Source organism: Galeopterus variegatus, unplaced genomic scaffold, assembly GCF_000696425.1.
Source record: "Galeopterus variegatus unplaced genomic scaffold, G_variegatus-3.0.2 Scaffold1453, whole genome shotgun sequence".
Taxonomy (NCBI): domain Eukaryota; kingdom Metazoa; phylum Chordata; class Mammalia; order Dermoptera; family Cynocephalidae; genus Galeopterus; species Galeopterus variegatus.
In genome coordinates, this window is record NW_007727564.1 from 124,116 (window position 1) to 150,718 (window position 26,603).

At 36.5% G+C, this 26,603-nt stretch overlaps 1 protein-coding gene across 3 annotated transcripts in view; it reads right to left on the reverse strand.

The window, feature by feature from the left end:
- Positions 1–4,444: 4,444 nt before the first annotated feature.
- The window catches only part of SLTM (SAFB-like, transcription modulator), a 47,647-nt gene continuing 25,488 nt past the window's right edge, over positions 4,445–26,603 (reverse strand). Inside the window, exons 6-21 of one of the 3 annotated variants that reach the window (XM_008577120.1) lie at positions 25,663–25,690; positions 23,860–24,271; positions 23,209–23,258; positions 20,180–20,298; positions 17,659–17,808; positions 17,323–17,426; positions 17,061–17,227; positions 16,518–16,603; positions 16,176–16,339; positions 13,457–13,637; positions 12,145–12,269; positions 11,175–11,345; positions 10,321–10,635; positions 10,069–10,210; positions 7,815–7,975; positions 4,445–5,490 (exon numbers count right to left, since the gene is read on the reverse strand). In XM_008577120.1, coding sequence (XP_008575342.1) covers positions 5,382–5,490; positions 7,815–7,975; positions 10,069–10,210; positions 10,321–10,635; positions 11,175–11,345; positions 12,145–12,269; positions 13,457–13,637; positions 16,176–16,339; positions 16,518–16,603; positions 17,061–17,227; positions 17,323–17,426; positions 17,659–17,808; positions 20,180–20,298; positions 23,209–23,258; positions 23,860–24,271; positions 25,663–25,690 — 2,484 coding nt within the window. In that variant the 3' untranslated portion in view covers positions 4,445–5,381. Of the gene's footprint in view, positions 5,491–7,814; positions 7,976–10,068; positions 10,211–10,320; positions 10,636–11,174; positions 11,346–12,144; positions 12,270–13,456; positions 13,638–16,175; positions 16,340–16,517; positions 16,604–17,060; positions 17,228–17,322; positions 17,427–17,658; positions 17,809–20,179; positions 20,299–23,208; positions 23,259–23,859; positions 24,329–25,662; positions 25,691–26,603 lie in introns of all 3 variants that reach the window. The other 2 variants (XM_008577117.1, XM_008577116.1) reach the window with 2 other exon arrangements.

Sequence of the window (26,603 nt, forward strand, 5' to 3'; positions counted from 1 at the left end):
TTGCAAGGATTAGTTTTGGGGGGTGGTAACTGAATTATGTCTGAGATGCTTGAGAGGAATGCTAATTAAGCATTTGTTGGAGGTATGGGAAGAGATTTATCTTTAGGTAAGCACATGGATTAGATGAGGTCCTTTATAAAGTGCTAAACATTTGACATTTTTTTTTTAGTAAGGATTCAGTAAGTATTTGTTGGGACTGGATTAAGTATGAGGAACTGAGTTTGGTGACAATCTAGCAGGAGATACAAATATAGGCAGAAGAGTTTTAAATTTTTAATTTAAATTTTCATGTATTTAAGGGCTTGGATATTTTTTCTATGTAATTCCTAAGCTTTCAATTTTCTTTTACAGTCATTTTTGGCATGTGTAGTTTCTGACTTCAGTATCTTGTCCAAACTCACCATAGCTGGCTCTTATCTTTCTTGAACCATTCATTTTAAGTTGTCTGTAGCTTCTAAATCACTGAAACCTTCTATATTGTGGGGAAGCATTTGGATTGCTGAGCAAGTAGATGGGGAATAGCAAATTTTCCTTCTCTTGGCTTTAAGGAGCCCTCCTTACTTTATAAAATCTCTGAATCTGGTCTTCATTATCTACCCTGAGCCAACCAGATCTCTGCTAGCTGGTGCCCCTGAACATTTAGGGCTACTCTCAATCTCAATGCCAAAATATCAGGTGGCTTCATCAGGTTTTCTGAACTTGAAAAAGCTGTATTACCATGGCAAACTACAGAAAAAACAACTACCTACAGTGTCTGTAGACTGTTATACCCTTAAGTGTAAGTGTAAAGACTGGAACAAATCAAAGATCTAATTTTTAAAGAGTAGGTTACTTTTCAGGTCCCCATCTGCAAAGTGGGCAGTGCAGTAATTTTCTTCCCCATAATTACTCATTTTATTCATCCTATACACACAACAGACTCAGAATAACACTACCACCCTCAGCATTACTGAAAAGTTAAATGTTTTTCTGTATTTCCTATCCCCACTCCCTCTCATTTTTTATAATTGTAGTATAGCTATATCAAGCAGATATAGCATCACAAACTATAATTTCTTCCTTTTAGTCCTTTTTCTTGGCAGGGGGTGCTGACTGGTAAGAGATCTGACTTTGACCTTGGTGTAACAACCCTGAGCTAACCAGCCATCCCTATTCTTAGTACTATATGTAATACATACTTAATGCTCACCTCAGCTTTTAATTTCATATCTCTCTAGTCACTTTGGTGGTCTGAAGCTAGTTCTTTAACAGGTTTCTCAGGAAGGACTCACAGAAACCATATCTTCCATGTTCTTGAATGCTGGTAACATCTTGTGCTTTTTATGTTTGAAAACCAGTTTTGTTAGATATAATAAATGTTGACTCACTTTTCTTGAGAATTTTTAATTTCTATTTATCATTACACAATGTAAACATTTTTTGTGGCCTGTAGTGAATTATGTTCCCCTAAAACTCATTAAAGCTGAATTGTGTTCCCCAAGTTTTATGTAGAAACTTAGCCCCCACTGTGACTGTTAAGAGGATGGGAAATCCTATTACGGTAATTGAAAGGTGGAGCCTTGAAGAGGTGAATGGATTGTAGGACCATGCAGTAGTGAATGGACTAAAAATGGTGGTCAGGGGTGTGGTTCTGAGGGCTTTAAAAGGAGAGTCTGCCTCTTGCTCTCTCTGATTCCACCATTTTGCTATGTGAGACCCCTGGGTCACTGTCGCCACCACCAGATGGACTTTGGACTTCCCAGCCTCAGAAACTGCAAGCAATAAATTTCATTTTCTTTATAAATCACCCAGTTTCAAGTATTTTGTTAAAAGCAACAAAAATGGATTAATACAGAATATTGGTACTAGAAGTGGGGACTAAGTTTTTAATATGTAAAACTTGGGGGACACAATTCAGCTTCAATGAGTTTTGGGGGGACATAATTCAATCCACTACATTCCACCTCTGGCTCCCCAAGACTCATGTCTTTTCACATACATATACATTCATTTCATCCCCAAAGATTTAACTTATTTCAACTCAAGAGTCCAAAGTTCAAAGTCCCATCTGTGAAATTCAAAACAAGTTATCTACTTCCAAGATACAACGGTGGGACAAACATAGGGTATGTATTTCCATTCCAAAAGGGAGAGATAGGCCAAAAGAAAGGTGTAAGAGATCCCAAACAAGTTCAAAACCCAGCAGGGCAGGCATTAAATCTCAAAGCTGGAGAGGTTGACAAGGGGTGGACTTGTGAAGGTTAATTCTAGGTGTCAACTTGGATTAGATGAAGGAATGCTGAGAAACCTGGTAAAGCTATCTTTTTAGGTGTGTCCCCATGAGGAGGTTTCCAGCAGAGATTAGTATGAAAGTCTGAGTGGACTGGGTGGGAACCATCCAATCTGCTGGGGTCCAGAGACAACAAAAGACAGAAGAGTGAAGTTCTTTCTCGATCTGCTGGAGCTAGGACATACTCTTCCCTTCTGTCTGTGGACAACAGAGCTCGAGACTCTTCAGCTTCTGGGTTCCAACTTACACCAAGGACACCATCGGCTTCCCTGGTTTTGAGGCCTTTGGACTTGGACTGAGCCTATACTCTTCCCTTCTGTCTGTGGACAACAGAGCTCAAGACTCTTCAGCTTCTGGGTTCCAACTTACACCAAGGACACCATCGGCTCCCCTGGTTTTGAGGCCTTTGGACTTGGACTGAGCCACGCTACCAACATCCAGTTTATAGATGGCCTATCATGGGACTTTTCTTCTTTGTAGTCACGTGAGCTCATTCCCCTAATAACTCTCTCATATAATTATAACATATCCTGTTGATTCTGTCTCTCTGGAGAACCCTAATACATGGCCCTTTACCAATTTCTCCCTAACCCCCACTTCCCACCTCTGGTGGCCTCATTTACATTCTACTGTTGAAAGTTCAAGGAATTATTGTTCATTGTATCTTTCTTTTTTTGTTTATTTTTCAGCTCCTGCTTATGAGTGAGGACATGCAGTATTTCTCTTTCTGTACCTGGCTTATTTTACTTACAGTTTTCTCTAAGTTCATCTACGTTGCTGTGAGTGACAGAATTTCATTCCTTTTTATGGCACAGTAATATCCACTGTTTATATATACCACATTTTCCTTATTCAGTCATCTGTAAATGGACATTTGTTTCCAACTCTTGGCTATGGTAAACTGAGCTGCAATAAACATAGGATGCAGGTATCCCTTTGACATGATGATTTCCATTCCTTCAGGTATATACCCAGCAGCAGGATTGCTGGATCATATGGCAGGTCCATCTGTAGTTGTTTGAGGAAACTCCATACCATTTTCCATAATTGCTGCACCATTTTACAGTCTCACTGATAATGTAGGAGGGTTCCCCTTTCTCAGCATCCTTGCCAGCATTTACTATTCTTTCTGATAATGGCCAGTCTATACAGGGGGAGTTGATATCTCAATGTGGTTTTGACTTGCATTTCCCTGATGCTTGGTGATGTTGAGCATTTTTCATGTCTGTTGGCCATTTGTATATCATCCTTTGAGAAATGCCTCTTTAGCTCCTTTGCAGGGCAGTGATTATACCTATGGCTAGAAGGATTCTTCTTAGTCTTAGGCAAACAAATGCACTTTAAAAATACTGAGCACACTGCCCAGCACATAAAGAGTTTAGCCAATGTTAGCAACTGTATGTTAATCCTTTGTGAGAGTCCCACTCTACAGATGAGGAAACAATGACATAATGAGAAGTGACATGACCCAAAATCTGAGGCAGGGCAGAAGCTATAGTCCACTCCAGTGCACATGGAGGCTTCTGTTGTATCATTCTGTAAAGTGTTGGGGATCAAAAATTAAGTAGCCCCCTACCCCTGCTCCCATAGTTGCAGGGCTGGGAATGGCAGAAAAGGCTATGAAATCCAGAGCACTACAAAAGAGTGCCAGTACCCCAAAGGGCCAAAGACCAGAGTACCCTGGCTGTCCACAGCACTCAAAAGTCTGAGCCATCTCATGGGCATGGCCATGCCCACTCAGGGACAAACATTTACAAGAATGTCTATAAAGATTCCTCCTCGCATCAAATGAGTGGCCTCAGAGCAACCCCTTACCCCCCCATCTTTCACTTTGTATAAGCATAAAGGCTGATGAATTCACCGAGAATCTAGACCACTTGGACTTTTCGTCAGTGATTTATATGAAGGGATATGGGAAGCTTTCATGAAAGAGGGGTGTTCTGAATTTATTTTGAAGGGCTTTCCTAGAAAAGATGCCTTAAAAAACTACAACAGGATTAGTGGTTAAGTCTCTAATACATCAGAGTGTGCTGCCCAGCTACTGAGGTGAAGAGTCAAAGATTTATTTTCAAGAATATAGACCAAAAAGACTGCCTTTACAGCTCTGTACTTTGGCTTTAACTCCAGAAAGGGCTGGAGGACTGACACCTAAAAAGCTGAAAACAAAGACACATATACTTCCAGGTGTGGATTTTTATTTTCACAAAGAGACAACAATGTCTTCCCACATACAAGTATTTACAAAACCTAGTTGATTCACCAATCTAGAACCTGGGTTTTTTCCACTTCTCAACATAGTTGGGAACATGGAAACATTAATACCCACACAATTCCCAGAGCTGGAATTTATCCACCAAACAGTGCAGATTACCTAACAGTGCACTTACCTGCACAACTTAGTCTAAGAACCCTCATGGCCAAGGTTTCATTAATCTATTTGGTTTCATACCATGCAAACCTGAACAAATACGCTGCTAAACTGAAAACTGGTTCTCATTTTACAATTAAAAAGGTTCTCAACACTTTAGCAACTATACAGAATATGAAGGTTTATTTCAAAAAAAGATTACATTTTCTTAAACCAGGATACACAGATGCACTTAATGTAACAGTACCTTCTGCAAAAATAGGTTACATAATACTCAGAAATGCAAGGAACAATCTTATTCTCTAAAAATTAGACAACAGACTTTTTAAGCTTAGACAGCCTTCAAAATGGAAGCTGCAAATCCTTGGTGACAAGAAGTATCCCTAGAGCCTGACAGCATAGAGCTAATGCTGTAAATTAAACCACTACCACACAGTGCAAACTACTCTTTATATTCACACAGCATTAAACAAAATGGGTTCAATTCCAATCGTTTCAAATGTATCTTGGTGCTGCAAGAAAAAAAGCTGAATGATACATAAAACTATTAAAAGTTACAACAGAACTATTTAATTGTCTTCTCCAAAATTGAGAAAAGCAATCATGTTAAATTTTAAAAAAGAAAAAAAAAAAGAAAAGTCTGACAATTCTCAAGCAAGTCAGAGGTCCTCTTCATAAGTAGTCAAGTAAAGTTTACAGGAGATTTCAATAAATTATCTTAAAACCATGGCAGAGAGCTCATTTTCAGAATCGTCGTGGAGGTCCACCTTTAAATGGCTTAAATCCGGAGCCACTTCCTCTTGGCATGGAATTGCCACTGATTTGTACTATTCTATTAATTGGGGATGCATTACTGAAAAAGGTTTAAAAAAATGTTAGAGAACAGAGAATAATCACAGCAAATACCTACATAGATAGCACTTATATTTGCCAGGTACTGCTCTTTGTACTTTATCATTTACTCTTTTCAACTGTCCTATGAGGTATGTACTATTATCAACCCCACTTTACTGATGAAGAAACTGAACCTAGAGATTAAGTAACTTGTCTAAGTTCACACATTTGCCAGGTACTGCTCTTTGTACTTTATCATTTACTCTTTTCAACTGTCCTATGAGGTATGTACTATTACCAACCCCACTTTACTGATGAAGAAACTGAACCTAGAGATTAAGTAACTTGTCTAAGTTCACAGAGTTAATCAATGCAGTGCAAGGATTTCAACTTGGGCAATCTCACTTCAAAGCCCCTCTTTTTCATAAGTTATTTGATGGTGTGCACATGAATGGGCTGCAGCAATGGTTCTCAAAGTGTGGACCCCAGATCAACAGCATCAGCATCAACTAGGAGCTTATCAGATATGCAAATTCCCAGCCCCCACAGCAATCTGTATTTTAACAAGCCCTATAGATGAGTCTGCTATATGCTAAAGCTTGAGAACCTCTGACTTACAGGAAGTCATTCAAGAAATATTACTGTGCAGCCTTATAACACCAAGCCAGCCACAAAAAAAAGAGAAATACTTCTGTAATCTTTATGTATAATGCAACAGATACTAGTGAGTGACACAGAAAAAACAGACCTACCCAAAAAAATCCCTTTACCAAAAGTAGGAGATAAAAATGGGTTAAGTAGAATAAAAGCAAATTTTGGAAAGGTATGAATGGCAGGCTGAGGAATCTGGGTTAGATCCGTGACCCAAAGAAGTTGCTTATGGTTCTGGAGCAAGTAAACGGTATAACAAAATAGTGCTCCAACAGTTAAATTTAGAAATAATGTGAATAATGGAGCAGGAAAAAGACTAATTTGGGAAAATCAGGTAGAAGATGAAAATGAGGAAGAAGAGATAGGTGTTAGAAACACTTAAAAAAAAACTGAACTACATTTAGAAATTTTTGCTAGGAATGAAGACAGATAAAGATAAGGCTCATGTTTTCCAGTTGGGGTGAGTGAGATGGGTGGTAGCATTGGCAAGTGAAAGGAAGCTGGAGGCAACAAAAGGGACATGAAGGTTTGAAACAGGAGAGGAATGAGTTTGCCTGTGACCTTGAATTTATGGAGACAGCAAGGCATTTACAAGGAGATGGCAATATAGAGCTAAAAAGAGAGCAGTTTTTAAAGCTCAACCATTTGAAAGAGTCAGCAGAGGAAATCAGAAAGGTAGAAAGAAAATTATGGTGCCTTAGAAAACAGAAGACTGTTTCAAAATAAAGAAAAGCAACTGGGCTGGCCCGTGGCTCACTTGGGAGAGTGTGGTGCTGATAACACCAAGGCCACGGGTTCGGATCCCATATTGGGATGGCTTGGTTAGCTCACTGGGTGAGCGTGGTGCTGATGACACCAAGCAAGGGTTAAGATCCCCTTACGGGTCATCTTTAAAAAAAAGAAAAGCAACTGCATGAAATAGTACTTAACCCATAAGGAGCCTGAGAACTAAGAAAATAAAGGAATATGTATTTATCAAGAAAAAAGCCATTGGTGACCTTTAAAAACCAAAGACAGAATGAGTGGTGAGGCAGTATAGGCACAAGGGTAACTCTCACTCAGTTTGATGATAGAAGTGACCACTAGAATAGTAGCAATGTAGGTCACTATGCCAAGCCAGTATCTCCTCTAAGAAAGACAGGGGAAAGGGAATGAAAGGACATGGAAGAGATAATGGCTGAAGACCTGTTGGCTGAAGAGCTATAACAGGCCACAACAGACCTTGGTGTGAAGACAAAAATCAAGCTTTCTTCTTAGCATATCAACAGGCTTTGGGTTAAATGTCCAAAAGTTTTGCTAGAGTAATTTGAAAAGGGAAGAAACAACACAATTTCAGTTTCTTCTTCCTTCCTAAGAATTTTAGGAATGCTAGGTAGTGAACAAGATGATGATTCCAACATGAGGTTAATGTTCATTATCTACTGGATTCTGACACACATATATACCTATATCTAGACCAACTGGCCAGAATGCCAATCAATTACAATGAGGAATATAAAATAACAAATTAACATCAGCTGCCCTGCATTCAAACTCTTGGAGATCTTAAATTAATATGAAGAAATGTTTGGACAGACTTAAGGTTTTTACTAGTTGCAAATTCAATCCCTCAAAAACTATAGTGACCTCTAAGGAAAGGATAAGGGCTTGGTACACACTGGCAGAAAAAGTCTTAACTGACTTGCTATTTACCTTGAATGTTGGCTTATCATGCCTGCTCCTGCCCGGCCATCACCCATTCTCCTTGCATCATGATAGCCAGGCCCTTGAGAAGGTGGACCATGCCACTCTTTCCTTGGTCCACTTGTGTCTCGTCCATGACGTTCAACCACATGTCGATCTTCAGGATAGTGCTAAAGAATAGCATATTAAAAGAAAAATCATGACACCCTCAGTCTCATGTCAAAATACTTATACTGGTGTGCTTTTAATGTTACAGGCAAACTAATAAGATGTCTGAAAAGATAAAAGAATGAATAATGCAACAGCATATGAAAGAGTCTCCATCTATTTTGTAGTGAGAAGATACTCGTCTTGAAGGCAGGGTAATGGGGAAAATGATTTGGCACTTTAATTCCCATTTCTTTACCTTCTAGCACCAAGCGCTTTTTAACCCTTGAATATTTAAAATGCCTAGATTGAGGGCTGGCCAGTTAACTCAGTGAGTTAAGAGCATGGTGTTATAATATCAAGGTCAAGGGTTCAGATCCCCATACTGGCCAGCCACCAAAATAAAATAAAATGCCTGGATCTAATATAGGTAAGAAGGCATAGCCAGAAGCCAAAACCTTAAGGCACACCAGGGTGGGGTATATGATCAACCTGTCAGTACAACATGAAACAGCTTTCAGAAGCAGGAGTTGTCATCTCATTTTTTTTTTTTGTTAATTTATTTTTATTTTTATTTTTTTATTTTTTTCATTAAATTTTTATTTTGTCAATATACAATGTATATNGTTAATTTATTTTTATTTTTATTTATTTATTTTTTTCATTAAATTTTTATTTTGTCAATATACAATGTATATGATTATTATGGCCCATCACCGACACCTCCCTCCCTCCTCCCTCTCTCCCCTCCCCCCCAAGAATGTCTTTTCCGTTTGCTTGTTGTAACAACTTCAAAAAGGTATAGTTGTCATTTTATTTTACATAGTACTAGTTAGTGCTATGACTCTTACAAGGTGCTATATGCATGACTATGAAAAACAGAGCGGTGAACATAAACAAAAGCCATATAACTACGAATCCAAGGTAAGAAGAACCAAGAGTTGTGATACTTAGCCCATACAAAATAAAACTGAAGGTACCCCACGGAGAAGTTTAGATATAATACTAGCAGAACAATTTATAGACTAACATTAAGAAAAAGAGAATTTTAAAGGGAGGATACAGAATCTCTTCCTCAGGAGACCTGTTCTCAAATGACAACTGAATGCAGTGGGCTACTCTGTGAGCCTTCCTTAAGTTTATATAATTCAATGAACTTATCTATCAAACATTTCTACTTATTAGAAACATTAAAACTTACATAGCCATCAGGCCCAAATTTGTCTCATAAATGCCCTGGATGAAATGGAGAGTGCATAGTAATATTAGGTAGAATACCAAGGGATTAAAATTTTTCTGGTAAAAAAAATTTTTTTTTCTTTTCTGATTTCTGTTATGAAATCATATGCATTCAAATGCAAAATAAAGCACCAGAGTAATAATGCAGACACACATTTCAGAATTCTTTTAGGTATATAATTTATAAAAGTATATTCTATCTGTGCTACTGTCAACCCATATGCCAATTTTACATCAACAGAATGCTTTTTTAGTCAAAATTTTTTTGCTCATTTGAGTTGGTAAGAGATAAAGATACTTTCCTCTGTCCAACTTATTAACTTACAAAATATTAAGTCAATAAAGTGTCACGAGAATAAAAAGCAATTAAAAAACATAAAAAGTCCATTCACCTCCCTTTAGAAATAAGAGAACAAAATATACAAGTTTTAGTTCCGTTCTACACTTTAAGCTACTTAATGATGTAAGAGAAAGAGAATTTTAAAATAAATAAATAAAGGAAAAACTGAAGTGGAAACAGAATTAGAGGCCAAAGATTTCCCATCAATTGGAAAGCCTCATTTTCTTAAATAAAACCAAAGCCATCATTAAAAAGGCTCATTCACCAAATATAACAATTCTCAAATTTCAGCAGAAAGTTTAACAAAAATGGAGCAAGTATTTCGAGGCTGGTATCCTACTTCTTTGTACTACTGGTGTTCAACTGTTACTGACAGTAAAATCTGAGAAAAATTAAAATCTTTTACAAGAAACTAGTTTAAAGCCATGCTAATCTAACCAATCTAGGCCACATCAAAATATTTTATATACAGAGTATCTCTTAAGTTCTCTAAAATTATTTCTAAAGAGTTGATGGGAAACCCTCCTCGGCATTTACCTGTGCTCCACTTCCTCGGTCTGTGATTACTCTGTCTCCTTCTCTGCTTCCATAACCTGAAGCATTGCTGCGATTCCCAGGGGGAGCGCCTCTCACGCTGTGTCCTGATACTTCTCTCCCCGATCGTTCTGGCCTTTCAACTCTATTAAACAAAACACAAAAACATACATGATCAAAGCTTTATTATAATATTTTTGTAAAACCCTAATGCATTATATACCACTAGAGAAGCATTAAAAAGTACACGAATACCTTGTTTCTCGTTTGTCAGTGGACATGCCTCCTTCACTTTTCCAGGTGGTTGGTCTAGAAGGATTGGGTCCTGTATCTCGAGGATGTCTGGGATGAGTGATATCAGGCCTGTCATGAATAATCACTGTTCTCCTCTCATCTCGCTCCCCTCGTACTTCTCGCCTGTCTGTTTCTCTAAGTTCGCTTCTTGGTGGTGGAGGCTCATTTCTTCTGGAATCACTGAAATTTTTGGGATACCTTTCAAAGCTTGGATCTTCTCTTCGTGCAGTAGGCCGTGCTTTTTTCCCTTCACTTTGACTAACAAAGCGTTCCCGTCTATTGATTACAAACAAACAACACAGGTCCTAAGAAGTACTTACTTGGCCTTATTTTTCTTTACTTGTGTAACCTATAATGATGACAAAGTCTTTAAAAATAAGTTTAAGGCAAAGCCACCAAAAAAACTACAGTTATTGATTATAGTAACTCATTTTCTTTTAAATTGAGCTAAGTGTCTGGCATTAAGGTTGGTTTTTCAGCATCTAGGAGAAATGACATCAAACATTCAAGTAACAACCAAACTAAAGAATGTTTTACTGTTCTTAACAGTTGAGGCACATCCAAAGCTAACAGTGTTCCCCCTCAGTTTTAAAGGTAAGAAGATAAAGCCAACCTACCTAACCTTATTATGGTGGCCTATTTAACTGTGAAAATTGAATCATGTTCCCATTAACAAAAACCAAAACCAAACATATAATTTGTTTTGAACATACAGTTCTGACCTGTACTTCTTAATAAGATTTTAATAGAGAATCAGAGTTATCAGTAGTAAGGCTCATATACTAAATATAACAATTTTCAACATATCTATCTACCTTTCAAAAGATGAAGACTGTACTGCTGAACTCTCAGGAAACCTGCCCCTTTCTCGGTGATCAAAGTCATTAAATCTGTTCTGTTGGCGAGAGTAGTCAGATCCATGGCCGAATCGTGCATCTGTATCTAGAGACAACTTTTTATTCTCGCTCCAGTAAGGATCATCTCGCCTTGAAGAGAAATATTTGCTCATTTATAAAAATTAGTTTTACAATAATCAAACAACACTTACTTGGAGATGTACATACCACATGTGAGAACTGTAGACACAAGAGGTCTAATAAACTTAGGACACAACACATTCAGTTAGGAGTACCAGCTAGCAAAGAATTAATTGTTAAATTATGTAAAGTTGTATAGTGTTTCGTACTTTTAAATTATTAAATGGAAAAGACAAATAAAATACTTGAACACCGTATTATAATAAAATTGTAACTGGCACTCCACAACCTTTTCAGTTATCCTTGACTTTGGAAAGACTAGAGTTCCGAACACCATTCATTCATTACTCCTATTTTTCCATGCAATCAACTAAATTTGATAGAATTTCTCTTAAGAAAATTAAATGAATATATTTATATTTTAAAGTCCATTAAGAAATATGAATACAAACACACAACGGAATCTATATTTAAGTCTTCCCAAGTTTATGACTTCCGTTTTTATACTATCTGCACTACCCTAGAAGAACTTTTCACCCTTTAAGAAAATGGGTCTGAGTTTGAGAACCATTATTTAAGACCAGTATAACCATGTATTTCCAGTCATCTAAAAAAGAAAAATGGCATTAGCAAGATAAAAAGGGAAAGAAGAGCAGATTGTTCCTGCTCAACAATGCATTTGGTCTACCCTTGTACTGTAATCCTTCCTATTCCACTGATGGGAGACCGTACTTTCTAATTTTCTAGTCTTAGCTCAAAGAGAATAAGAAGGCAAGTGTAACTGTTAAGGAAGAAAGTAAGCAACTACCTATGATCTACATCACGTGGGCGTTTCAAAGAATTCCTTTTTTCTTGTTCATAACGAAGCTGTTGCTGTTGCCTTCTGAGTTCCTCTCGTTCTCGAGCAATCCGTTCAGCCTCTTTACGACGTTCCTTCAGGCAACACAGAAGGAAGAACCAGCCAATGCAAAATGAAAACATAAGGTAAGTATATATACAATCTTGTTTTAATCCTCTCATTAAGGAATTATCATATGCAAGCACCAGGCAAAACACAAACCTGGGACAAATAAATAAATTTGATTTCAATAATCTAGGCTATGGTTTTTGTTCTGCAACATTAAAAATAACAGGGTTTGGGCCGGCCCGGTGGCGCACTGCTACAGTGTGCCGCTTGGGAGTGTGGCGGCGTTCCCGCCGAGGGTTCGGATCCCACATACAGACCGGTTCCCGCTCACTGGCTGAGCGAGGTGTGGGTGCAACACTGAGGGTTGCGATCCCGTTGCCGGTCCTGGTCCGGTACGGGCGCGACACTGAGGGTTGCGGTTGCGATCCGTTGCCGGACACGAAAAAAAAAAGACAAAAAAAAAAGGAAAAAAAAACCCAACAGGGTTTGGATGGTGGAAGCTGACAAGTATTTGGGAAGGTCAGATTTAGTTTTATCATCTGACTAAAAGAAAAGCACTAAAGGGTATTAGAAATACAGTTCTTAATATGTATGGAGTCTAAGTGCCTTAAAACAGTGGGTTGCAATTCTGCATAGAGAGGCATTACTTTCCTTCCAGCCTTGGGAAATCATTCACAACAGGGTTTGGATGGTGGAAGCTGACAAGTATTTGGGAAGGTCAGATTTAGTTTAATCATCTGACTAAAAGAAAAGCACTAAAGGGTATTAGAAATACAGTTCTTAATATGTATGGAGTCTAAGTGCCTTAAGACAGTGGGTTGCAATTCTGCATAGAGAGGCATTACTTTCCTTCCAGCCTTGGGAAATCATTCCCACTGTAATAGATAAGGAAGTAGTTATTATTCTCTAAGACTGGGATAGTGACAGAGCCTGGATTACAACTACTCTGGACTCATAGTCCTATGCTCAGACTATTAGGCTGCCATGACACTGTAGAGCTAGAGTTATTACCAATTATCTAGAACAAAGTCACTACTACACGTACTTTTAACTGGTACCTAATTCACTGTTATCTTTCATGGACACTTAAATGCTTATTGGCTGATCTCATTCAACAGAAGCTTTACAACAAGTAAAGCAAGTTTTAGGGCAAAAATCACAGGGTTTGAAAAAAAGGGGAGTTATTTAAGATGAAAAGATTTTCTGACTGCACCTGTTCAATACGAATGCGTTCCCTTTCCAAGCGTTCGCGTTCCATTCTCTCTCTCTCTAGTTTTTGCCTTTCAATTTCTAGGCGCTCTCTCTCTCTCTGTAAGCGTTCCCGTTCTTCCCGTTCACGTAATATTCTAATGCGTTCTCGCTCTCGACGCTCTCTTTCTGCAATCTCTCTTCGTCTAACAAAAATCAGTATTTAGAAATACTTAAATAATGCTAGCACTGTGTGAAAGAGAAGAGCTTTTGAATTTGATTTTTTCCTTGAGGTTGGCAATTTTAAACTTCAACTCAATCTAAGTAGTTTTAATGTAATTGGAAAGAGAACTCAAAATAAAACTTTAAACCAATTTCAAAACTGTCACTTATTTAAAACTGTTAACTGAGCAGCTGAATATACAGAGTAGTTAGTTGCCTTTTAGATGATTCCTGTTTAAATAAAAATCCCACTATACTAGTAGCCTATTAACTGACATTTTAAAAAGAAGATATTCTATATATATGATTTTATAAAACTACAACTTTGACTAATTGTTTTTCTGATAGAAAAATTCTCAATGCATATTATATTCTATTTCCTTGAATATGTTACATACTTTATTTTGATGACTTGGGATCTTAACCATGAACATCAACTATAGCAAATGGTAAATATAACAAAATGGTGCCCTTAAGGGCTCTTTTGGAGTGTTCACTGGCCCATAATAGATGGCTCTGGGTAATATGCTTTTTTGAGTTAGACGTCATTCAACTGTTTGCTGAACTAAATCAAGTATAGGGTTTCTCTCATTTCTTCACTCTAAGGCCACCAGTGTACTGTTTTTGTCTATTAGCATGTCTTCCTCTAGCAACTCCGTGGTTCTCAAAGGGTCAGTACTACTCCCATGGAAATCTATGGGGCATTTAAAAAATTATCACAATGACCATTGGAATGTTACTAGCATTAAGTCAGTGGGGTCCAAAGATTCCAAATATCTCATGATACATGGAATAGTGAGGATAGTCCTATACAACAGAAACTATCCAGTACTACTCATACCTTTCAAATGCCACAGTGGACATTCATCTCATTAAAAAACAACAAAACATCTTAAAAAACAGCATCTGAGTCTAGAACTTAATCCCATTTTCAATAAATACTAGGCTTGTTTGTCTGCTTAGGCATGGTTTTATATACACTAAAATTTCCAATAATGCAACTCCATGTAAATAAAAGGAAAACCGTACTTTTTTGAGAACTTCACCAAGAGTCATTCACCATTACAGAAATCCTGTCATAATGTCAACACCACTCCTGGTATTTGAGTCACTAATATACATACCAATATTAGCCTGTATTTCTGGCTGTGACATTCTCAGTAAAGTCTAAATAGGGATGCAAACATCTGGCTACTTCATTAAGTCATATAAAGTCATGCCTAAACATTCATATCTGGAATATATATTTGAATATAAATTACTTTTGTCCTTTTTATTACAGTCAAGGCACTATATTGATTTTAAAGTCTAAATAGGGATGCAAACATCTGGCTACTTCATTAAGTCATATAAAGTCATGCCTAAACATTCATATCTGGAACATATATTTGAATATAAATTACTTTTGTCCTTTTTATTACAGTCAAGGCACTATATTGATTTTTTGGAATTATCTGTATAGGTAGGTACGTTATGCATCAATTTCATTTCAAGGGAGTAAAGGGGGCACTGCCAACACTTTTTATATAAAAGCGGGTTGGTCGGATAGCATTGAAAATCGCTGCTCTAAAAACTCCCCACTCCCACTCTCCTCCCAAAGTATCAATTATCAACTGAATAAACAAGAAGCTTGGAAATTTGGAACTTCATCTATAGAAATGGAAAAATGGGTTTTTACTGATACAAGGATTATATCCTTCTGTAAGGATGAGTGGCAATCACTGTATAATCTAAATTGCTAAAAAGTATCTCTGGTATTTCCTACCATTCCTGTGAATGAATAGATGAAATTCCTTAATGACCTCTGGACAAGATAGGTTAACATTTGGAAAAATATATTATAAAACACATTCACAAGAATATCTTAAGTAGCATCCAAATACTGATACACAAAAGTAAACTAGCACTCATGAGCTGAGATATGGCCACACACACAAAAAAACCTTTTTAATGTTTTCAGTTTGTTTGTTTCAAGAAAATACTTGCTTTGGGATAAAGTCTGAATACAAATCTTCCTTCACTTGGACACTACCCTAAAGAACAATGAATTTTTGTTCAATTTATTGTTAAAATTTCAACACAGTATTTAAACACTGTAGCGTGCTTTGAAACTACCTTATTGAGCAATCAATTTTTCCTTCAAAGTGATGCTTTCAATGGCAGCAGCTCTGGAGTAGAGGAAAGAGCACTGGACTTGGAGTCAGAAGACTTGGGTCTGAGTCCTGACTCTGCCAACCATAAGCCATGTGGCATTGAAAGAGTCATTTAGTCTCTCTGGGCCTCCATTTTTTCAATTAGCTAACGGGCATAATTAACCTTATAGAACTGCTGAGTTTGAGACAACAGATGAAAAACTTTTATGAAGTGCTATGCAAACTTGAGAAAGCATTAGATGTTACTGCACTTCTTTAAAGTTGCAAACAGCTTTCTGTGGGAATACAATTTCCAGAAATCTGGTTTATAACTAGTGTTAAAGATGTCCCTATACTTAAAGACAGGTATAAAACAGACTCTTTTCCTACCTTCGAAGTTCCAATGCTCGTCGCAGTCTTTCAAAACGAACCAAATGTTCTCTTAATCTTTGTTCCTTCATCTTTTCAAAAGGCAAAATCTCTTTCCTTCTGTAGTCTTTGTCCCTTTTTTTATCTAGGCTAGCCCTCTCCTTTTCTTTGCTTCTTCCATGAATCTAGAGAAAAAAATTATGAGAAGATTAGAAGTTAAAATTAATTGAGTTTTATTTTTCAAGTTTAGCTGGTCATTTAAAAAGTTCATATGACTATTAACATTTCCTCTTTCTTAGATTTTCAAGCATGGAAGTATGCAAGAATGGTTGCAGAGATACAACACCTCTCTTAGAGACTCACTTTCTCATATCTTCCTCTTCTTGATGGCCTACAATGATCTCCTTTAGTTTGGTCTAATATTACCATATGTCCTGGACTCTTTGAACCTAAAGAAAAAAATTTAGATAAACAAATGTTTAAAAAATAATTCAGTGAAAAAGAAAATAAATACTTAATAATGCTAAATTCTTAGATAGCCAGATATTCACAAATATATGGAATAAGACAACTACTTATTCTATGAGAACATGAATGCAAATTTTAAAACAATTCAATCTGCTGACACCAAAAGATTCTAACTCAATACTATAAATCAATAACCATTTTAAGTCAGCCCAGATTTAATAGTAAAGTAAAAGGAGCCTAGCTGAGGACCACATCTGTTTCCCAACAGAAAAGGAGAAGACAATCAGTCCTACTAGACCTCCTTTTCTACCACAGTGACACCTAACAATGAAGTTTAAATATTTATCTGGATTGTAATCTCAGGTTTCCCCCTTCCACTGTAAAATTAAGTAGTAGAATGCATTAGAAAGGGATTGAGGGGAAAGATACATAGCATACTTATTCGCTTCTTTTCTTCACTTTTTTTAATCGATTCTGAAGTTTGGCCACCTGCTCCATTATCACTCTTCTCATCTTTACTTTCTATTTTCTTAGTATCCTTGCTTTCTTTTTTTTCAGATTTCTCAGATGACCTTTTCTCTTCTTTTTTGACAGAAGCTTGTGTCCTGACCATACCATCCCAGACAAGAAAATCGAATGAGAACTAATTCATTAATATAACAAAAAGTCTTATCTGCTTATCAAAAAAATAAATCCTTACTTGCTACTTCTATCACTCATGCTTTTTTTATCTCCAGAACTTCTTGAACTACTCTTTTCATCATTTTCTTTCTTCACTTCTTTCTTAGAAGGATCACCTTTTACCTGAAAGGTTTCAAGCAGAAAAAAAATCTAGTAAGTTTTAAAGTTACATTTTAATGATCATAAAAAGTACTGATGGCAGAAAATCTGGAAAAGATAGAAAATTAAAAAGAAAATAAAAAATTACATAAAAATAAAAATGACTCTTAATTCTACTCTCTGCCAGTGATAACATCTTTAAAATGAGAATTACTAGCCATCAACCTCCTTTTTATAAACAGTTAGGCAAGCTTACTTTTTCAACAGAAATCAGCTGTCCATGCAGCTCAGTGCGATGAAGATGTGCGATACATCTGGACACCTCTGTGCTTGAAGACATAGTTACAATGCCATAGCATTTTGCCCCTGGACTTCGAGCATTTGTAACTACCTTTGCACTCAAAACCTACAAAATGAGATTTACAACTTTACAATTACGCACATTTCTAAATAGATAAAACTTCAGAACTGAGACTATTCAAATCAAAGGATATAGTCAGGATATATTAATTCAAGATAAAGGATAAATTCAGGATATATGTGATTCTGTTTTATATTTTTGTGATCACCATCTACCCTGCCTATACGTACCTAGTAAGTATTCAGGGGAACAATTTAAAGTGTCAAATAGTAATTTAGCCTACTTTTTGTTTCTATTTTTTCTCTCAAATATATAGCTAAAACACAATTAGCCACACCAATGAAGTAACGGCACAATTAACAAAAGCAAAGAAACTGGATTTCGAGCAAAATTTCTCTACCATTGGCCCACCCTAAATCTCCAGAGAAAAAATGAGGATAAGTTTCTGGATAGTTTATAGATGCGTGTTAACACTTTCCTATGAGTTGTTTAATATTTCAAAAACAAGTAAAGAACCAGTCGCACATGAAAAAGCAGACTCAAAAAATACACCCTAGAACTTGAAAGACAATACTTTTCATCTATGTGCTTTTAAAACTTTAATCAATATAAAAATGACAAATAATTTTAATTCTAAAAGATGGATAGTTAAGAGAGAAAAGGTAGGGGTGGTTGAGTGAGAAGAAAAGTGATAGAGAATAATCCTGTGCTGAACAAAAAGGAACAAAGATATAATGCCAGGAAAAGGTAAACAGGGAATTTAGGAGGTTTTATAGTGTGGGTGGCTAAAAACTATCAGCTTCTATATCAGCTCTGGGAAAGGCCGATTTGACCCATTGCAATTTAATTTTTAAGCCAAGGTCTTGTTATCAAGTGGATTTTATCCTTATATACTTTTAATCCTAATAAATGCCAACATTAAAATATTGTTTTCACACCTGTAGCAATACATTATTGAAAAATTAGAACAAAAAGGATTCCATGGCTGATCGTGGGACTACAATTCTCAGTGTACTGTATTTGACACCTATAAAAACCTCCTTTACACTCAGGTAACTTTTTAATTAAAGAAGGGGAAGGGCCGGCCTGGTGGCACACTCGGTAGAGTGCGGTGCTTGGGAGTGTGGGGGCGCTCCCGCCGAGGGTTTGGATCCCACATAGAGACCGGTCCGCTTGCTGGTTGAGTGCGCTGCGGGCGCGACACCGAGGGTTGCGATCCCGTTGCCGGTCGCGGTACGGGCGCGACACTGAGGGTTGCGATCCCGTTACCGGTCACGAAAAAAGACAAAAAAAAAAAAAAAAAAAGAAGAAGGGGAAAAAAATAAACCTCCTAAAATCTGCAGGATAGATTTTTGTAATACTGACTAATGGTTACTTACCAATATTGGTCATTAATTTAATAAATATCTGGAAGTCTATCACATACACACCAAGTACAGTAGAAAGATGCCTGCCCTCAAGGAACTTACATTGGAGCAGTGCATAATTATGATGTATGTGAAAAGCTAAAATTTACGTAGAAAGTTTTGAGTGTCCTAAGGGATACAGACCCATTGCAATTCAATAATAGCTCAATAGTTATTACATGTTGAGCATCCCAAATTTTAAAAGCTCCCAAATCCAAAATTTTTTGAGGGCCAACATGATGCTCCAAGGGAGTGATCACTGGAACATTTCAAATTTCAGATTTGGGATACTCAACTGGTAAGTATATGCAAATATTCCAAAATCCAAAAAAAAAAAAAAATCCTAACTCTGAAACACTTCTGGACTCAAGCATTTTGGATAAGGAACATTCAATGTGTAACTGAATATTATGACTACTTCTCTTCCTTTAATTCTCCCCTTAGACACCAGAAAAACTTTTCTTGATAAACTAACCACAGTAAAGCCTCCCCCTTTTCTCTCTTAACACCCTGCACTCTTCCTTCCTAGCACTTATGACAATTTTTAATTAAGTCTGTGTGTGTGTGTATTTTTGTTTTTACCAGTTTCATATTTTTCTCCATCGCTGGACTGGAATCTCTATGATAACAGAGATCACATCTGTTTTTCTTTCCCCCAATTATACATTCTGTTGCCTAATACTAGTCTACTATATTTTCAAGATAACCAAATCAGCCTCAGGAATGTCTTAGACCCCATGCTAGGAGCTAGAAAAATCACAATGAATAAAACTTAGATGGGTTTAAGCTTTGGAATACAAAGATCCCCGGGGTGCAGTGAGATTAAATGATGAACTGCCATTTAACCCCTAACCCTAATCTATCATTACCATAGAACTCAATAATTATGCCTATAACAATCCTAAGAGATATAAGAAATTAGAAGGTATTTATGTAATACTGTTCTGAATACAATCTCTGTTTCAAATGAAGATAATAGAAAGATAGATAAAAAGGTAAGAAGAATGTACCTTTCCATATTTGCCAAAGAGGTTCTTCAAATCAGCAGCTTTGGTATTAGAAGAAAGTCCACTAACCCAGATATTTTTAGTTGAGCCTCCACTGCTACCACTAGTACTGCTTGTACTTCCTAGAATAGATTTAAGATCAGACATGTAAGTATCTTAATCAGAACGTATTTTTTTTGCAAAATTATAAGGGCCACATCCTTTCAAAACTGTATGATTCTTTCATTTAATTTTGATAGCATAACTTTACTATATAAAAATCCTATGAATTTGCTATAATTAAAATCAAACATAATAGACAATATAACTAGTGAGAAAAAAACAAATTGAATATTCGTATAGTTCCTATTGCATGAATTTTAAGTTAGAGTGGGTAAAAAATCAATTACACATCTTGGACTTTGCTAATAAGTTTTTAATAATTTATACTCTACCACTGAACTAAACACAGGCAACCAGGAAACAGTCATTCAGGAATAAACAGACTGCAAAACTGCCACATCTATTGAAGGCTTTAGATCCTGAGAAACTGGAACGGAAGGGGAAAAGTGAGAACAAAGGATGAACTGTTTTCAAGAACTTAAATGGTTAATAATAAAGACTAACCAACCAGTTCATCTTCTTTAGAAGAAGAGTAAGAGAAAATGGGAATTATATGCTGCAGCATATAATACATGCTGAATAACCCTGGATTCGATAAAAAAATCTTCTAAAATGAAACTGCAAGAATAAGAGATCTCAAAATCCTTTAGAATTGGGCCGGCCCGGTGGCGCACTGCTACAGTGCGCCGCTTGAGAGTGCAGCAGCGCTCCCGCCGAGGGTTCGGATCCCACATACAGACCGGCCACTCACTGGCTGAGCGAGGTGCGGGCACAACACTGAGGGTTGCGATCCCGTTGCCGGTCCCGGTCCGGTACGGGCGCGACACTGAGGGTTGCGATCCGTTGCCGGTCACGAAAAAAGACAAAAAGGAAAAAAAAAATCCTTTAGAACAAGCAAATGATTATATGAATTGTTTCTATACTATTTCCACACACAAATGATGGTTTCATACATATAGATGCTGTATCTTAGAATCCAGGCCTACCCAGTCACCCTTCAGTACTTTTCTTCAAATGTGCTGTGATAAAAGGGTAATTTTCATTCACGTGACTTTAATTGGAAAACAATTTTTACCCACTTTAAGAGAAATAGTATATAAGCAGTTAAAAGAAATAATTTCTATAACTTCATGTTATTACATGTAGAAAGAGTAAAATTTTCAATGCTTGAAAAAAATTATAGGACCAGCCGGCTGCCAAAAATAAATAAGTGAAAAAATAAAAAAATTAAATGACACACGTTAACAGTTAAAAATTCTCTCAGTGTAAACTTAGTGGAGAAGAGACAACATACACTTGACTCATATATTTAAAATATTAATAGTTGATTCTTTCTAGTCTTAAGGAAGGCATTCATCAAAGGATCTGTTTTACCTTATGAAATGTTAACTAGAAGTTTGTGTATCTTTTTTATGTTACCTTTAACATTTGGGCCCACGTACTTTTTTAATTAGAGTAAAAAAGTTTTAATAATAGGGAAAAAAAGGTACTAAGACCAAGACTACTAAGCTTCTAAATTAGCATTTTATAAATCGATTATATCTTCCATTATATTTCTAACATTATACCTTATAAATCTATTATTTTATAGTAATACTTTATTTTTTTAATTTTTTATTTTTTTTTGTCCTTTTTGTGACTGGCTGCACCGCGCTCAGCCAGTGAGCGCACCGGCCATCCCCACATAGGATCCGAACCCGTGGCAGGAGCGCTGCTGCGCTCCCAGCGCTGCACTCTCCCGAGTGCGCCACGGGCTCGGCCCTATAGTAATACTTTAGAAGTTTATTGTATCTTATCCATTAATCAAAACTGTAAGGGACATGCATATTGCAAATGTAAACTACTACACCAAATCACTATAATTTCCAACTGTTTAAATATACCAACAAAACACACTAAATAAACCACAGAGGATGCATACAATCCTCCTTTAGATACTCAGGAGGTATTTTGGGACTTTTGAGTACCTAAATGGTATATTTTCTCTTGAAGTACTCTGGTAGAAAACAAGAAATATTTTTCAAGTAAACACAGCATATGTACAAGTTGAAACCATAGTTCATGGGCATGAGATAACCAGAGATTTACCGATAACAGACAGCAATCAAATATTGCACCTCAAGAAACTTACGAGAACTTAAAATAAAAACTATATTTCTATGTTAAGACAACCATCAATCAATCCCAAATAAGTCAAATTAGGAAGTAAATTCTGAATTAAAATATTGTATACTACTTGGGCCGGCCTGTGGCTCACTCGGGAGAGTGCGGTGCTGATAACACCAAGGCCCCAGGTTCGGATCCCACATAGGGATGGCCAGTTCGCTCACTGGCTGAGCGTGGTGCTGACAACACCAAGTCAAGGGTTAAGATCCCCTTACCGGTCATCTTTTAAAAAAAAAAAAAAAAAAAAATTGTATACTAGCTATGTTAACAGAAGTGTGCACTGATTTAAAGAATGAAGAAAGTAAAACCTAATGTTAAGAGATTAATTTTCTTTTAAATAGCAGACTGCACAAATACATACAAGCATTATTTACAGCACATTTCCTACTAGACAGAATAGGGAAAAGGTTGTGGTTACAAATGACTGCAACTAAAGAGAAAATACTTCTGAAATTATAATGTAAGAAATTGAAATGTCTGTTAATATTTAATACAGTTGCTTAGAACACAACAGAGAAGTGTTCCATAGCAAGTGAGTTTTTAATGTACTCATTCCAGTTTAAAAATAAATGATTAAAGAATAATCTTTCAATCACACGGAGTTTTCTATAGTCTAACGCCATAGCTTACACAAAGGCCATCCAAAGTTTCTAGTTTGTCAATAAAAATTTTAAGGACCAAATGTCAAAAGAAACATAAGGCAATCATTACTTTTAAATGAAAATATGCAATGTTAACACTGAAATAGGAAAAAAGTCCTTTACCTTTGTCATCTTTAGATGACGTCTTGCTGTCTTTAGATTCCTTTGAAGAGCTAAAGAGGCAAATCACCAAAAGAAAAATGAAAAAAAAAAAACAAACAAACCAAAAATCGAACAGCTTGATATTGACTATATTTCAAACTAATGCTATTCATACAAATTAACAATTCCAAAGGCCTAGATTAGGTTATTTGAAAAAATGACTCCCTTAGGATTCTTGTACTGATTTTCCCCAAGATGCCTGAAGATCTAGATTTTCTGACAATTCTATTCAGTGGATATATGGCCATCTTCTCCAGATTTCAGGACTGGGACTTGACTTCATTTTGTGTTCTTAGAACTGATAGTTGTTCATTAACCATCATCACAAGGATTTTTAAAAATAAAACACAAAAAATTGTCAATTTGAAAAACAAAAACAAAAACAAAAACCAAATATATGCTGACAATTCGACAATGCAATCAGTAGGACACTGCATATTATGAAGATCTTGAAATTTTTTTTAAAGTAACTTATGACGATCAAAAATATTATAGGCAGGATCATAAGACACTAATTACTGTACATGGTCTTGAAGCCACCCCCTTAATGCAGAGTGATCTTATTGAATGCTGGAATTCAGTATCGTAAAGAACTGACATAGAAAAACAAACCTCTTTGCTTGACCAGAGGCCCCAGTAGACGAGGGCCCTTTCTTCAAAGTATCCTTTTCTTTATCTCCAGATTCTGCTTTCTTAGAACCTTCTCTGGCTTCCTTCTCGACAGGATCACCCTTCACGCAGTCTTCCTTCTTACCATCTTTATGGTTCGCATTCATCTCATAATCCTTGCTTTCCTTCTCCGGGCTCTGTGCAACGGCGTCCTGCCCATCTTTTGGCTTACTTGCTTCAGAATCTGTAATTTTCACATTTTTACCTGTTTCTAGGAGGTCATCACCATCAAAATCCAGAGTGATGGCATCTTCAGCCTGGATTGTGACCGAGATGTTGTCATCCTCAGCTTCTTTCACAGTCGCATTAGCTTCCATCTCTTCATGAGCTGTGTGATCAGCCTCAGCTAGGTGCCCTTCTGAAGGAAGAGGTTTAGATACTTCTTGTGTACCATCACCAGAACCTGCTATATCTAAGAGGATTTAACAGGAATAAATATGGCAAAACAAGAAGTTTAAACAATTTCATATTCATAAGCTAGAATAGGACCTAGAAAATATAAAGCCAGTTATTAGCACTGATGGAAGGTTAGGGAAAAAAAAAAAAACAAAAAAAAAAACACAAGGGTATTAACTAACATAAACAAATCCTTTAGACCCAGGATCACTTATTCTTCATGGAAAAAATGATCTCTACACACAAACACCAAACAACAATAGTGAGAAAATGTTTCCATCCTGAAGACAGCAGCTCTTCATTTCTGGTTATAAGTTAATAGCATATGGAAGATTTGTTTCCTCCATGGGATAATGACAAATGTGCAGATTTGTTATTCAATGTTCGAAGCATCTTGGGATTGAACCCTTATGACCTTCAGAACTCCCATGGTGACTTCTTGAAAGGTCAGTCTGAGGATACCAGTCAGGCTTCAAAGCGTTTCAGGGGCCCATCTTTTTCACTCTTCAATTCTTGGGTAGTCCAGAACTGTACAGAAACTGCTATGGAAGGCTCCAAAGATGCTCCTGCTCCATAATGTTCAGGAAATTGGTTATTTCCCATCTTCATCCCGTCCAATCAGTCTGCAATTACCATTTTCAAAGACGTCTTGCATTCCCCCAAAATAGAAAGGCTTCGGGCACGTGAGATTTTCAGTCAGTAGATTTACTTCATTGCTTCTAGGTTTTTCAGTCTGCCTTGCTTAGAACCCTGCTCCATGTCCTTTCTAGTCCAAAGTAGGATCCTTTGACTTCTGTCCAAGAACACTTCCACAACCTCATACTGACCACATGTATTGCTACTATTGTCCCTGTAATTATACTGGATGAGACAGCTCTTCTAAGCTACTAAAACTGTCAGAGGACTGTATGAAAGTTTCTCTAAGCAGCAACACGAAGTCAGTTTCCTGGTCATTCACCATTTTTAGGACTAGTTGTAAAATTCATTATGAGTTATACACTTCAATAAGCACGTATGAGTTACTGCAGTGTCAGTCTTAAGGATATAATCAACTTACCGTATACTAGAAGTTATTTTGAAAATAAAATTAAAATGAGGTTAAATAAAAAATGGCATTGTTCACTACAGTAACTGATATGTACTATTAAGTTAGAACATATCTTAAGTGTTTGAAAGAAAATTAAAACCAATTGAAAATAAAATCAAGATGCTGACTTAATCCACTAATAGATAAATTTGAAAGTAACATTTTAAAAATAGGATTTCAAATAAGGAATGCTTTATTTTCACATAATTTACTGTTTTTCTAAATGTCAGTAATTTTTAACCTCTACTTGGCATCAAACATACCTTTCTCATTTTCTTCTTCCTCACCATCCTGAAATTCAAAGAATAATCAAATGTAAAATGAATTCACATAAAACTAGATTTCAGTAATAGTACAAAATCAGTCAAGTTAAATAAGCAGATAATTTAATAATATTAAGTAGAAATACTTATCACTAACAAATAACAGAATATTCCAATCAGAACCAGATCCCATCTAGAGGTATGTATCACAAGTCTGATATATAGAATTTCAGAAAAGAGACAGGCAAATCTGTCGATGATTAGATCAACAACAAACCAGATTATTTACTTTCAGTATTTGAAATTAGTTTATATAACCCAAATCTTATTAAAGAACTGCCAATAAAAAAGACTGACTCTTAAAGCATATTATTCAAATTAGTGCCAGAAAGTATAACCTGTATACATACACTTTCAAGGGCTTGAAAGCACATTACTAAACAAACCAAACAGAAAAACACTCCTGGACGGCTGATTAGCATTGATGGTTAGAGCATAACCTGTATATATACACTTTCAAGGGCTTGAAAGCACATTACTAAACAAACCAAACAGAAAAACACTCCTGGACGGCTGATTAGCATTGATGGTTAGAGCACAGTGTCATAACACCAAGGTCAGTGGCTCAGATCCCTGTACCAGCCAGTCACCAAAAAAGAAATAAAAAACACTAACATTACCCTTTTAAGCATCTTAGACATGAGAAGATGGCTCCTAGAATAGTCAGTTTCAAATTATTCATTCCTTTTATGGTAAAAATGAAACATAGCTGTCACATATATACTGGTGGTCAGCCAATTTAAAAGTAGTATTTGTGCTATAGGTAATTAAAATACACAAAGCTGCCTGTTAAAAAAAAGTGATTTTAATTGCAAAATATTTGATCTTTTCATTTAATCTAAAAGTAAGCATATGCTAGCTCCCCCCCCCCCCCCCCCCCC